Here is a 14,676-nt window from a genome sequence, read left to right on the forward strand (position 1 = left end):
TTTTAACATAAATACTATATTATTGTTCAGTATTTATTGCAGCACTCCTTGCACTAGTACCCACCCTTGCTGTTGGTTTACTGGTTTAAATTTGAAGCGGATCTGATTTCTCAGTGATTCACATTTAAAAAATATGTGCTCTCCCGGTTCCACCTGCTGTTCACATTGTAAACTACAAGTTTTCTGTCCCCCCTGGTAAATGTGCGTGAAAATCACTTACGCCTGATCAGGTAATAAATTCACTGCATAAATACTGTGTCCTTTGACCACAATATTAATAAAGCCTAACAAATTAACTGTGGAATGTGAAGTTTCTACATAGAGATCCATTGGGTACAAGGTATGTATAATTAATATACCTGATATTTCAAAGAGAAAGGTCACCAGACCATGTTTTTTTTTTAAAACACGTTCTTGCTCCCTTGAGTATTCAGAGTTCAACACAGTACACTGGTGTAAATGAGCCTTTGTGACACACACACACACACAGCAACAAAGAAATACTATCACCAGAAGATAAGGATGGAAGAACTTTATCATTCAGAATTATCACTTTGTATTAGGACAGCACAAATTCAAAGACAGATGGTTGTTCTCGACACCATTATCCTCAAAGCATCTGAAACGCATTGGTGAAATTTTACACATCCAGAATACAAGCACAGACCCAGTCCACAGGATTTTAGCAGTGATGAGAAAAAACATAGACTTGCTAGTGTACACATCTGCATGGTTAGTAGTGTGGTTTGACATTTCTCACCTGTTGACAGACTAAATATGTGGTAGAAACAGGCAGAAAGTGTCTACTTTTCAGCAGGGCAACTGTGTGCTTAGCCTCAAAGTGAGCCTTTGACTTAGAGCTGAGTGGGCCACTGTGACAAAAAAGGAGGAGGAAATGTGTGTTTGACCTCTAGCTTTGACCTCTTTATACAATTTATTGACAGGAAATCCCACAATAACACATGCAATTCATGCTAATCTCCTCAGAGTTGGGATTTTATTCAAAAAATACATTTTGCTTTCATTTAGTCAAAATAAAAAAAAATTCAACAAGCTAAATAAATAGCATTTATTTTGTTTGCCTTGTTTCCTTCTACTCTGATCAAATATGTAAAGACACTTCCAATACCACTACTTAATTTAAAACTGCTTAAAAATTAAGATTAACTGAAATAAACCCTCAGATTAGTAAAAAAAAAATAATAATAATAATGTCCCAGACTTTAAAATGGAGACTTTAAATTCTGTCATGGATTAAGAAATCATTATGACAAGATTTGGTGTTAGAATAAATTTAATGCCACCAATAAGAGCAGTGTGCTACACATCTCAGGAGTTGTTTCAACAAATTGAAGTAAAAAGCTTCATAATACTTATTTACAGGTGGTCAGAGATTGTTTCAGCAAAATCTACTTAACAGCTCTATATTTACAGCTGAAGCTCTACACATAGGAATTCTAAAACAATTTTGTTCTGTACTCTGTTTTATGTATTCAGTCATAATATTAATGTAAATTAATAATCCTTTCAAAAAAAATTAAAATAAAAAAAAGGCAGGGACACTATAAAAAACGAACATTTTCTAAAGCTCATATATTCTAATCTTTGGGAAGCAGTAAAAAGCTGTGAAAAAGATTAAATAATAAAACTTTACATTTATCACAAAATATTCATATTGGGCTTTTTAATATGTCCATGTCTTTAAGAAGTAATAATTGTAGTATTCCAAAACGAAAACGCATAGAAAGTTTCAACTGAAATATTCTTCATTAATCAATATCTTGTTGGCTATGATTCAATTATAATTGCACCATAATAATTTGTAATAACATCAGATACAAGAGAAAAATGCTCTGGTTCTCAAAAAGGATGCATAGTTCCACATGGTGGTCCCTTCACCGCTCCAATTGTAATGACACATCTTGCATGTTTCCAAGACGAAAAAAAAAAGTCCCTTCATATGTTCAGCAACTTAAGGCTTCCTGCGTCTGGAAGAAAGAAAACAAAACCAAGTCCAAAACATTAATACCACTCATTTTAAATCCAAGACAACAGCTGGAATGTTGTCATCTATATAACTTGGTAAACAGTGTTTGTAACACACGCTTTTATCTGCTTACTTTTGATAGCCATGGCTTGAACTTGTGTTTGCCACTGGAGCCTAATGGGAGGAAATGGTTGAAAAGGGTTGACATATAAATTATGGTGACATCACAAACAACCATCAAATTATCCAGTTCATAGTCAATTAAAAATTGGTTGAAGGCCTTAATTATTGATACCTAAAAACATGTAGAAGGTGATAAATGTATTAATTGCACACTAACATGACTAAAGAAAATAGGCATATAGTTTAATAGCAATTTTATATATCTTGTGGTACATTTGAGATCTTACTCTGTTTTCGATGTCCTCTACTTGAAGCGGTCCTTCTCCAGACCCGGATCGCCTCTTACGACTGAAACAAAAAGGATCTTTTGTCAGTTCTCTGGACAAAACAAATACCACTTTATTTGTATAGTCTACCTACAGAGAGTTTACGGAGTATTTGTCACATTTTATTAATCTTTCTTTAACATTATAATGTTAATTACCAATTAGAAAATCTCTGTGGGTGAACGTAATGGCTTTTTAGCTGTTCAGTATAACAAGGTTGGTTTGATCAATGAAATACCTAAAAAACTATTATTGTTACAGGTTTTTAGTGTCAGTGTTTTTGAGCAGGAACCAGCCAAACAATCCTTCTTCCAGTTCCTTCCAGTCAGTGTTTTTTTTTATTTTTAGGTGTAAAGATGGTTTGGGTACTATGCAAAAGTTGCGTTTACAAACAACAAACAGGATGTTTGCCTTTCTAACTGTGCTACCATCCACTTGTTTTTATGCACATTAAAAAAAGCTCTTTTCACTCTGCTAAAAGCCACTCCATTGACTGCAGCAGTGTTGTCACAGTTTCCTTCGAACAGTTTTGCTACTTGTCTTAATTTTGATCCTTACAACTTCCTGAAAACATCCCTCTCTGTATTTATGTGTAAATTGTGAAAGTTCTTGCTGCATGGGTTGAATGTATGTGGCACCTAAATACATTTCACAGATAAAGTATTTATTACTTTTAACTTAACGTCATAAGATATGGTTGGACCTGAAATGACATGATGCTGTCAAATACACATTACTAATACTAGTATTAAATGCTCACCACTGATTTAAACAACTATTTGATGTTACTGTATGACAGATAATGTTATATTGCTCTCTCTACACACACACACACACAGACGTACCACAACTTGTAGTACTTTGGAAAATACTGTACCTTGGTGCTATTGGGCACTCTTGTTTTAGTGTCTCAATGTCAGTAAACTGCACAGCTTGTCCTCCACCTCTGGTCTTAAAAACATTACCCTGGGGAAGTTTAAAAAAAGAACTCACAGAATGTTGAAGGAAGAATACAGGAAGAAGCGTATATAAAATCAACAGTGAAGAAGGGGAGCAGTGTCCAATTATTATCTAAAACGGGACCTAAGTGTGAAATCAAACTGAATGTGATTAAAGTCAAATTCATGCAAGATATAAAACAATCAGGAGTCTCAAATTAAGTAATTATGTAATTTTACCTTGATCAGTTTGGTCTCGATCTCCCCGTCAGAGGCAAGCTCTTGATGTCTAAGTACATACTTGTGGCATTTAGACAGAGCTTTCTCGTTAGGGGTTGACACTTTGATTGCATTGGGTATGATTGGCTGCATGACAGTGTCTAGGTCCAAATTAGAAGGTGGTTTGTGGTCTACCCATTTCTCCCCACCCGCAGAGTGTGAGCGCCTGTGCATTGGACGAACTGGAGGGGCCGTCTGGTGATCCCAGTGTGAGAAAGACAAACCAGAAAGTTATTCACATGTGACACCAGCAGTGACCATTTTAAGTTTGTCAGGGCTAGCAGTGAAGGTTGATCATTAGAGATTGTTAGTTTGTATTGAAAATAAATGTACTACTGGAAGTCATAGAGGGACAAGACAAGTCCCACCGGATATAATTTGTTTAAAAATACAGTTCACATTTCTTAGGGTCCAAAGGTACCGTAACCCTCCTACATGGAAACTCGAATAACAATCCAAAGGAACATTATTATAGTCTTCCAGTACTATATTTTTTTTTCCAACTCACAAAACTCCCATTGCATTGAAAATAGCCCAGTAAAGTCAGAAAGAATTAGCATGCAAAGCAGCACAAAAGTAGAGTGGAAATGGTTGGAGGAATACAAAACTACATGCAAAAACTAACACAGAAATGTTTTTTAGATTAGGGGCAAGATGTATGCTAAAGTACAGATGACTGATACAGTCTTTAACTATGGCACAGTCTTAAGGAATTGCAAACAACGCATACCAATAACGAAAGGGAAAGTCTAAAAGATAATTCAATTTTGTGCCAAAATAATTGTGTGAATGTGAAGTGATTTATGGTGAGACAGAATCATAGACTGTAAATAAAGATGGACGTAGCCTCCGTGACGTCACCCATAGGTTTCCAAAGAGCGCCTCTGCCACACTCCCAGCTAATCTAAAAATGGGCAAAGAGGAGGAACGCGCAGCGAGCCGAGACTTTAGTGCACGTCGGCTTATGCACTCATCTGTCTGTCACTCAAAGCGGCACGCTCTCAATTAAGCAGATCTTTAAGCCTTAATAAAATGTAAATGAGTTTGTTGTATAAAAATTCACCCCCCATAGTTGTCATGAAGGAGAAAATTAGCTAAAATGTTTTTGTACCAGGCTGTAAACGTGTTTATTTCTGCTTTTAACATGGGAGTCTATGGGGATTGACTCGCTTTTGGAGCCAGGCTCAAGCAGCAATTCGAAGAACTGCAGTTTTTGGTACTTATGCGTGGGCTTCATTTTTCAGCCTTGGAGGTTGCCACTTGGAAAGAACACTATAAACCCTAAGAACTCACCTTTAAATCATTATGTTGGTTCTTTTTGGTTTCAACATAATGACCACATTAATAAAGGGATCAGTTACAATTACTTACTCTGCGTAATGGTAGCAGCGGTATTAGATGTTTAGTGTACAGTTATGCAAACTCCAGCTCCATAAAAGCCAGAAATATGCATGGCAATGCCTCAGTGAAAAGACATGAAAATTAAAACATAATGGCCAGATTCTTGATTGTTGCAGTTGTTAAAAGTGGACCCTAAAGATATTATGCAAGCGGAGTACGTTTTTTGGCCTACTTCTGCAAGTGTGCAATACTGCACTGCTGCTATGTGGTACAGGTGTGTGTGTTTGTTTTAATGGCCAGTTTGTCATTTTAAGTGGTGCCACTGAAATGTGTGACGATACGGTACAAGGAAAAAGTAATTCTACAGAGCAGTTGGAAACAGGGAACAGAAAGAACTACAAACATGATCTAACTACTCACAGGGCTTAAGATGCAAGTCAGGATGCAGGATCTTTACGAGTACACTGGACAACACGTATGGAGCACTTCTACTCGTGCATTTGGAAACAAACAGGCGAAGCTCTATACTAAGGCAAGGCTTAGACTACAGGCTCAGACAGAAAGACAACATATTCTTAACAACATCTAGGTTCTAACACACACTAACCCTTGTGCCTGCCTCTAGGTCTAGCCCATAGACAAGAGTCGTAGCAGAGGCCTCAGTGTCTTTGGCCCAGTGTTGGCCTCTCCTGCGACCCACACTGCTGGTGCCGTGGCATTGGGCGGGAGTCCGGCTCCTGTACTGGGGAGTCCCAGGGTACCTAGTCTGGCTGCTTGAGTCTATAGGGAACCTCTGCTCCCACTCGGAGACGCAGGAGGCCACTGAACGTAGAGATGAAGAGGAGGTAGAGGAGGTAGTGGAAGAGGAGGTGGGGTAAGCTTCTTGAACTGCCCTAACATTGCCTCGTTTTTGGTGAGAAGGGGTTTGGCTCAAGTCCTGAAAGTGATGAGGAAATGGGGCCAAGCATTGTGGATGTTAGCGATGCGTCCAGACTGACACAAATACACAACAGGGTAACGTGTAGTATACAAGCTGCTGTGCACAGTGAGCACAGAAATCTGAGAATTCAGACTGAAGAGTATCACAATAATAATTAGTACCATGCAAAATTTCCACGTGAAAAAAGTTTCATAAGAGAGTGATCAAGTGCACACTGATGGAACAGGCAGTATTACCGAGTACATAACTCACAGGAAGTGGTGATGGTGAGGCAGATCTCTTCTGGGCGTTGTTACGGTCTCTCTCCCTTGAGGGCCTCTCAGGCTTCTCTGGGCGCCCAGTGAGACAGCCGCCACTGCTGCTGCTCTCTGTCACTATGGCCTTGAGCTGCTTCAATTTTTCATCTTTCACCCACAACTTGTTCTGCATCTCCAGCTGCTTTGCGTTCACTCGTCTTTCCTAATGGGAAAAACACCAGAAGCAACTGAAGGAACAGGCTCATTAATTAATTCTATATGACAAAATTCTCTGAGATATTGCGGCTCACATGTCTCATTTCTAAATGAATGATAAGTTGAATTTTACCAACTACAAAGTTCTTGCGCTACAAATTTTACCTGATGAAGGGTTGAGGAGCCAAACATAGTAAAGTGAGTACAAGTGATCGACAAAATGTTGGATTTTTTTGTTCTTTCAAAGCTGAATCTCAAGTCTGTCACAGCCTTTTTGTTTTATGCTTTGTTATATTATAAAAAGGGAAAATAATAATAATTTCTTATTTTGGCTCTATCCTCTTAAATTAACCTTTCAGTAGTAGTCAAGAAGATAAATTAATATTTATGTTGATGGAGTTTGTTATTTTTTGGCAAAAGACATCATTCTTACTAATTGTTTTGTGTACTACCCGACACTGCACAAAACCACCTTTGGTGAGTAATGAGATTGAAGTAGTCATGTCTTTCTCTTTAAGAACAGGTCATAAATGACTTTTTACAAAGTCACTCACAGTAGTCAGCATCTTCTGTGGTTTTGCTCCATGTGAATTCTGCATTCTTCTAACTTCTGTTTTTCCATGTGTAAGAGTAAGGAAAGTAAATAATCTATCTCACAATGTTTTGCTCCTACTTTTTTTGATATGCTTGACCAGTGACCACCACAACTAAAAAAAGGAAGTGAACAGCACAAACAAACATTTAGCTCCCTTGATGTAAATTATTGACAAGTATGTGCAAGCCTTCAATATACAAACCAAATGTTACCAAATAGTAGGGCTACTGTCAATAATGCCACTTACACACTCTTTCTCCCACTTGAGTTTGGTGTCTGTCACCATGCCCTGCATGCGATGCTCCATGCGCCTCCTCTCTGACAGCTCTCTCTGTAGCCTCTGCTCACGCGTCTCCAGCTCCTGCTTAAGTGAGCGTTTATCATGCTCATACATGTCTGTTGTCTTTTGCAGGATATCGATCTGAAGAGGAATGCCAGTAATGTGAGGAGAAACAAAAACAGTAATAGTAAGTAGAAGCTTCACTTAAGACAGATCAAAAAATTCCAATTTACATATTCTTACTTTTATAAACATGGTTAAAATGTTGCAAACCAACTATAGAAGAAAGAATAAAAGAGAGAGTGAAGGAGAAAACACCTTGTATTCCAAGGTTTTAGATTTTTTCTCTAATCGTTCCATCTCCGTCCTCTGGTTGATGATGACTTTGTCTTTCTGGCTCAGTTTGCTTTGTTGATCATGCAGGTAGGTCTCCTTTGCGTTGATCTGACTGTCAAACTGCTCAAGCATACACTTCAGTGTACTGGCTGTAGGAGAAAACAAATTAATGTAAGCCGTCAGCCATTTTGTTTGAAAGGTTTTAAACTCTACTCTAACTTACAATGTCGCTCTTTAATGCAGACAAACAAAAAATACTCTGAACACAAAAACCTCCCGTCCCAATTCCATGACTGTGACCAAACTACCGATTCACCTTTGCTCTACTGAATATTAAATTGCTGCTGCCTAAAATCATGAAGTAGGCTATCTGTGATGTAGAAAACAGGCCTGTACCAGTTTTGTTGAACTGGTCTGTCATCATCTGACGAATACGATGCCTCGTTTCCAGGACTTCAATCAGGCGGGGCAGCGTCCGATCATCATCTGGGTCCACCAGCTCACAAGGAGGCAGGGCTGGAAGGCTCTCTATGAGCTGATTCAGCAGAGCTGGGTCATCTACTGTGTGAACGAGAATATGTCATTAGAAATGCTTGCGCAGAATTAGAAACATACAGTGAATAAAGCAGCTACATTTCTGAGATGCAGATCAGACATGTAAGAATCAAACACGAAACAAGCACAATGAGGCTTGTAGTGAATACTTAAGGATGATGTACCAGCATTACTAGGACCTCCTCGCTCTTCCAAGTGACGTGAAAACTCATCTCTGAATGCCTGGTTTCTGTGCCTGCGTCCTGCAGCAAGGCCACAGATTGGCCGGTCTACTGGTCGTGCCACCTCCACTTCCTGCGTCATCTCTGCAAAGCGCATCACCAGCTGCAGCACATACAATGGAATAGCATTAAAAATACACTCCCTCACTTCCTTAAAGCACGTAGCAGTGTTCCAAAGTAAATGTGGATCTTTTGCAACCCAAATGAGGAAATCCATATATTTATGGGGCAAAGAAAGAAAACCAGGGAGTGGATATTTAGCAATCTTGTAAAATTTTTTGTTGTGGTTTGATGGCAAACCACAACAGTTCAGACATGCAAAGGATGACGATGATGTAAAGAAAGTGAGAATAAGAGATAAGATTTACATTCAAGCCATTCTACAAAACAAATACAATATCTTACCATAGTTTCTTCATAATCATCTGCGTTTGGGTTGACACACACAATCATCCTGACTTTCCCTTCTCCATCAAAATAGTTTTTAAACAGATGTGTAACTTTAGAGTCCCTGTATGGCACCATCTGGAAGAAAAAAAAAACCTTTGTGAAACTGCACTTATTGTAAAATGACCAACAATAAGAATGCAGATGAATATTTCTCCACAAAGAAATAAAACAGAGTAACAGTTAGAAAAGAAACAATACAGATACGATGATGAACATATGATAAAATACCAACCTTATTAGTTCCACACATCTGGTTTTCACGCAGGACTTCCATACACGTGCGCAGTGTCATCAAGGACTGGTTAATATTACCTGTAAATGACACATCAGAGACATTTGGACAAACACTATTACTAAAGACATAAAAAATAGCTTCAAAAAATCTGAGGGTAAAAGGAAAATGCCTCTGATCAACTTCACAGACAAGCCCACAGTAAGGAATGAACTGACCTGCTTCACGGAGACGGCTTCCCTCTGCTCTGGTTCTGCTGGTGCGCTCACTGCCTGCCAGGTCAACCAGACAGAGCTGGCTCACATTCACCTGGTTTTTGTCCTGTGTTCCAACACATCGTTAGCATAATTATAGACCGGCTGAATCATTTGTGACACAGGAGGTGTGCTTATTTGGCCTGTTTTTGTTACAGCCTGATTAGCTTAAATTGAAATTCACAAAGGTTTCTCTGGCTGTCATTGAATAATCACTTGTCATAAAATCATGAAATGAAAATCATTTTCCAATATGCAACTGGAGCTGTATGTCACCTGTAGAATGTGGTCACCATCAGCATCCAGTGGTGCCTGGGCCAGCTTTACTGTGAACACACTGTGGGAGCGACTGGATTCACGGTTGAGCTGAGTGTTGGCTATTCTCCTTTTCTTTTGTCCTGGAGACACAGCAGATCATAAATACAATATGTGACATTAACAAGAGCAGTAACAGTATCTTGTAATACAGACTGGTCTGCATGTTACGAGAACACACATAAGACAATATACATAAAATATATTACAATGTAACTATAGGCAAAAGAAATTATTACCACTCACCCTTCCAAAAGACTTCAAAAGCCTCTTCCGTAGATTTTACCTCAACTTCTGTGCAGCCAGCCACATACATGTTATGATTCTGATCTTCACGGAGAATCTTGGATTGAGGCGGTCTGAAACAAGTTATTCAAAATGATCAACAACACACACCAATAATGTATCACAATGTTTTGCTTTAGTATGACAAGCAGCAAAAGCTCGAATGACAAATGCTTGATGTTAGTGTCAACAACAAAATAAAATACAATCTAGAGACACATACAAACACATACAGGGGTACAGACACATGCACAACTAGTTTACACACAAGCTTAAGACAGTCAGAGATGTTTTATATCTCTGCATCAACAGTAACAGCCGGGAGCCAATCCTTAAAGACAACAGCCACTGAAATTACACAAAGCTAGTAAACTACACCTATTCTATATACAGGGCTTTGGATTAATGGGATGGAAATACACTGAGGACTCACGGAAAATATCAGCTACAGCCAAGTTACAAGTACAAATAAATAAAGCACTGTGTAATGTTCTTTACTGGCCACATACATGAACTCATTGTTCCTTACAGGTGTGCCTCCGCCAAGCCACCTAACAAAAACAGGACTTTTAAAAAGTGTATCTTTTCAACACAGAACTACAAAGCAAAAAACTTACTCAGAATATACATGGAACAGAGGCAAAGTGGTTATAATGGAGAAACACATGGCTGCAATTACTAAAAAAATATTTGTAGTGGACATTAGTAGTGCATTTTGTGACGTTGTGGATACAGTTGGGAAGCTGTATGAGTCACCATCTCATACAAAAAAATACCACAAACTAGTCTTTTAAGCATTCCGCCATTAAGTTTAGTGCAAATCTGTTCAGTACTTTTTACTTAATTCTGCTGACAAAAACAAATGAACTAACAAACACGCGTAAAAACAGAATCTCAAAGGTGGAGGTAATAACCTCAATACAAATAAGATTTGTACAGGAAACCCTTCAACATGACAATGTGTTTCAAAAAGCACAGTTGAAATTTGAAATCTGGTGTCTTACTTTGGTCTGATTGGGTCAAACGGAGCATCTTCAAGGAGATCATAAATATAGTTATTATAGATCTCGATGTAGGACACAAAGACGCTGTAACAACAGTCTTCATCCACATTCTCAGATTTACATGCCTCCTCTGAGCTGATCATGTCTGCAAACTCTGGGTCAGGCTTCTGCCTAAAAAATAAAGAAAATAAAATGGGAAAAAAAATTACATCATAAACAGCAGTCATCATGAAATTTAAATCCAGTTCCCTCCAATTTTAATCAGTACTCATGAACACCATACATTAATATAGTAAGTAGTAGTAAGTAAGTATAGTAAGTAAAAAGTATAATAATTTTTACTCAGATACCTGGAAGATGGTGTTTTGGGCACTGACTGCTGACTGTCTCGCTTCTGTCTCTCCAGGAGAGCATCAACTTGACCTTGAATTTCCATCCCATTCTTGTCATCTGGTTTAAACACCTAATGAAGATATAAAACATTTCAAGTAAATGTACACCCTGTATTTTTTAGACCAAGTGTGCAAAACATAAATGAATGAAAGACGTACAAATCTTTTGGCCTGAAAGGGACCAATGCTGTTGAAGAGCATGTCCAAAGAACGAGGGAGGAGTCCACCTTCCCCAGGTGAGCCGGTCATGGTGAAGGTCTTACCACTTCCAGTAACACCGTATGTAAACAGCAGACCTATGAACATGGAATATCACAATCACATAACCAAAGAAAGGGTTAGAGCAGTCTGTTATACTTTTTATAGTATTTGATGATGGTCAGATAAAACATGCTGTATATGTGGTTATACGTTTTATCTGACCAAAGGTCTTAAAAAGCAGCCAATTGTCACAATTGTGACTTTTGATATTTTTGCTTGATAAAGTTCAATGATTAATTGGTTCACATTTTCTGCTGATCCACTAATCCTTTCAGCACTAGAGAGGATAAATAGTCTACAGTTTATGGGTTACTGCACAGTGCATGTCACCTTGCCATGAACTTACCATTCTTACAGTGAATAAGGTCGTCTACCAGTGGCTTGGCAACATCCTCAAACAGCTCCATTTGAGTGGTATTAATACCAAATACTTTTTTAAAGGAGTACTGTGTCTAAAGAATACACAAAGAAAGAACATTCAGCAAACATGAATGGCAATCAAAAGAAATTGTATGATAGTGAGCCAAGAGCCATTATTATTACCATGTATTAAAAGAGTTCATGTCAAAGACAGACAGACAGACTGATTTGTTTTACATACTCATAACTTTCCATGCAGAAACGCAGCAACACATTTACCTCTTTGTATTCCCCATTGCGGTTGGCTTTAAGACCATCAGGAGCATGCAGCTGAATAGTGGAGCTGCTGATCATCTCAATACAACATTCCTCATCTCCTGCTCCAAGTGGTCGTATACGGCAGTATACCTACATACAGAAAAATAAATTAATTAATTAATTATGCCTGGTGTTTATTAATAAATTCTAGGCCATTTCTGTAAAGCTCAGTTTTTATATCTGGATTTGAAGTCTATACATAAGCTGAGAAAGGCATCACAGCTGAAAGAACTACATTCAAATAAAGTCTTGAATAGTGTGTTTATAAGAATTACTAGATTAGCTAAACATAAATTCAGTTTTGGTAAAATGGTGACTTTTCCTTTCATTTCTATTAAGGGCTTGAATAGAGAAACAAATTTCCTTTTTACTGAGACTGTGGTGTGATAGTGTTTCAGTTTAAGGATAAGCAAAGTGGTGTTTACTTACTCCAACAGGATCTTTCTCTATGTTGGATGCCTTCTTTGGGCCAAGCCTCCGAGGAGTCTTACCTTTGCTGTATGTGATGAAGCAATACAGAATCATTGTCAAACACAAAATTGTATGCTGCATTAAACTTACTGTCTGGGTAGTTAATAATCCATATGATTCATCTAAGTAACTTACACTACATAGCCAAATGTATGGGGACACCTAAACAATACCTGGCTCTCACTCTGAGGTCCAATTCATCCTCAAGGTGTTGAATGGGTTGAGGTCAGGGCTTTGTGCGAGCCACTCGAGCTCTTCCACACAAACCTCAAAATTTATGGTATTGTTCACTGTCATGTAGTGATGGGAAAGGGATTTCCACAAAATTGAGAACACAGTATTGTCTTAAATAGTCTGTCTAATATTAAGATTCTCCTAAATTAGAAGTAAGGGGCCAAGGCCAGAAGTTGGAAGAATCCAAACCAGACCAAAAATACATCTATGTACAAAGGTATGTTGTGAGTAATAATGTCCATACTTTAGACCATGTAGTACAATTTTCTGTGACAATCCAGCGGTGATAGTCAGCTAAAATATGAACGTAACATTATATTCGCCATGTTAGACTAACTAACTAACTAACTTGCATTTTTACTAGAGAAACACTATGACTTAAAGAATAGGCCTACCAGGCACAGGCCCAGAGGCTCAAGGGGACCCAAATGGTAAATGGTAAGGGGACCCAAATCCAGAGCCTGTTTGAAGTGACTGTTAATACTTATTGTAGTAAAGTCAAACAACTACAGAAGGCACAAAACAACTACAATGATATGCAAACGACCACACAGAGACAAAATGATAACACAGACACAAAAACAACTACAAGGAGTCACGAAATGATTACAAAGACGCAAAATAACTAGACGCAAAAGACTAAAAAGAGTCGTTAAACGAGACAATAGTCTATGAAAATAGACACCAAACAACTACAACTTCTTCTTCAGCCTGGCGGGTTAGGGAGAATTTTACTAGTGTGGGCCCAGGGGCGCGTTGTCTCATAATCTGTCTATGACATAATTGCAACGTTAAGTTATTTGAAAAGTTAATGCTGAGCTCGTACGCTAACATCGACCAGTTTTCAGTCACCCAGCCTTCGTTGACCAGACGGCGAGCTAAGCTAACGCTACGGAGCTAACTACTCTTTATCTAGAAAGCAACCACTATCAGGTTATGTCAGTTACCCTATCTAGATAATGTTTAACGCACTGTATAGTTGTGGACTGTTGCTTTTTTTATTTTTATCGAGCTTAATGTAACAGAGGGTAGTACTCACCCTGGTCTCTGCATTGTTGTTGGTCAGCTCTCTCACAGAGCGCCTCTTCTCAATTTGAAAAATTCCCTCTTGTGAAACGTCAGTCCAACAGTCACATATTTCAGCCAATCACAGCGCAGACCGGTAGCTCTGCAGCGGAAGTCCCGCCTTCTTCTTCTTCTTTTTTTTTTTTTTTCTTTTTTTTTTTTTTTAAATGGCGGTTAGGTACCAACGTTAAGGTGTATTGCTGCCACCTGCTATGCTGGAATGTGGACCAGCGTTGATAAACCGTTAAAATGAATACTATTCATTAATCCAGTTCCCCTCAAGTAAACTGATAAACTGTTACAACTTCCTACTCCAAGAGTTAATTCTGAATTCTTTTGAATGTGGGGTTTTCCACATTTTCATTTGTCACTTATGACATTTAATAGGTATTTTAAAGGAATATACATCCACTGGTACTACTATTGACAAAGTCAATGCCCCTATTGTTATGTTTCGCTCAGACTCTAGCTTTAGGACAGATTAATACAGACTTAAATGTTCTTGAGCAAAGGAATAACATATGTGACATTTTGCCTTTTATTTAGTCAAAATTGCTTTCAAGTGAACAAACTGTGTGTTTATGAATGTTGTGTGATTATTTATTAGTAACTTGAACTTTGGGTCTTTGCTGCTTTACTCTCTGTGTGTCCATGAGAATGTT

At 38.2% G+C, this 14,676-nt stretch overlaps 1 protein-coding gene across 6 annotated transcripts; it reads right to left on the reverse strand.

Annotated features, from left to right (window-relative positions):
• Positions 1–531: 531 nt before the first annotated feature.
• LOC130170503 (kinesin-like protein KIF23) lies at positions 532–14,362 on the reverse strand. 6 transcript variants are annotated; one of them, XM_056377865.1, is made up of 24 exons: positions 13,989–14,362; positions 12,674–12,740; positions 12,206–12,334; positions 11,913–12,018; positions 11,465–11,601; positions 11,264–11,376; positions 10,914–11,084; positions 10,419–10,460; positions 9,871–9,983; positions 9,586–9,707; positions 9,274–9,376; positions 9,056–9,135; positions 8,779–8,898; positions 8,317–8,476; positions 7,994–8,158; positions 7,580–7,746; positions 7,229–7,402; positions 6,187–6,393; positions 5,602–5,931; positions 3,615–3,848; positions 3,314–3,402; positions 2,398–2,458; positions 2,121–2,161; positions 532–1,988 (listed from the first exon to the last, which is right to left on the reverse strand). In XM_056377865.1, exons 1-24 carry the CDS (start codon positions 14,000–14,002, stop codon positions 1,973–1,975), a joined length of 2,961 nt encoding a protein of 986 aa, XP_056233840.1. In that variant the 5' UTR covers positions 14,003–14,362; the 3' UTR covers positions 532–1,972. The 6 variants fall into 6 exon arrangements, with proteins under 6 accessions (XP_056233840.1, XP_056233937.1, XP_056234106.1 ...); XM_056377962.1 differs by lacking the exon at positions 10,419–10,460; XM_056378131.1 differs by lacking the exon at positions 5,602–5,931.
• Positions 14,363–14,676: the final 314 nt, after the last annotated feature.

This window comes from Seriola aureovittata, chromosome 1, assembly GCF_021018895.1.
Source record: "Seriola aureovittata isolate HTS-2021-v1 ecotype China chromosome 1, ASM2101889v1, whole genome shotgun sequence".
Classification (NCBI taxonomy): domain Eukaryota; kingdom Metazoa; phylum Chordata; class Actinopteri; order Carangiformes; family Carangidae; genus Seriola; species Seriola aureovittata.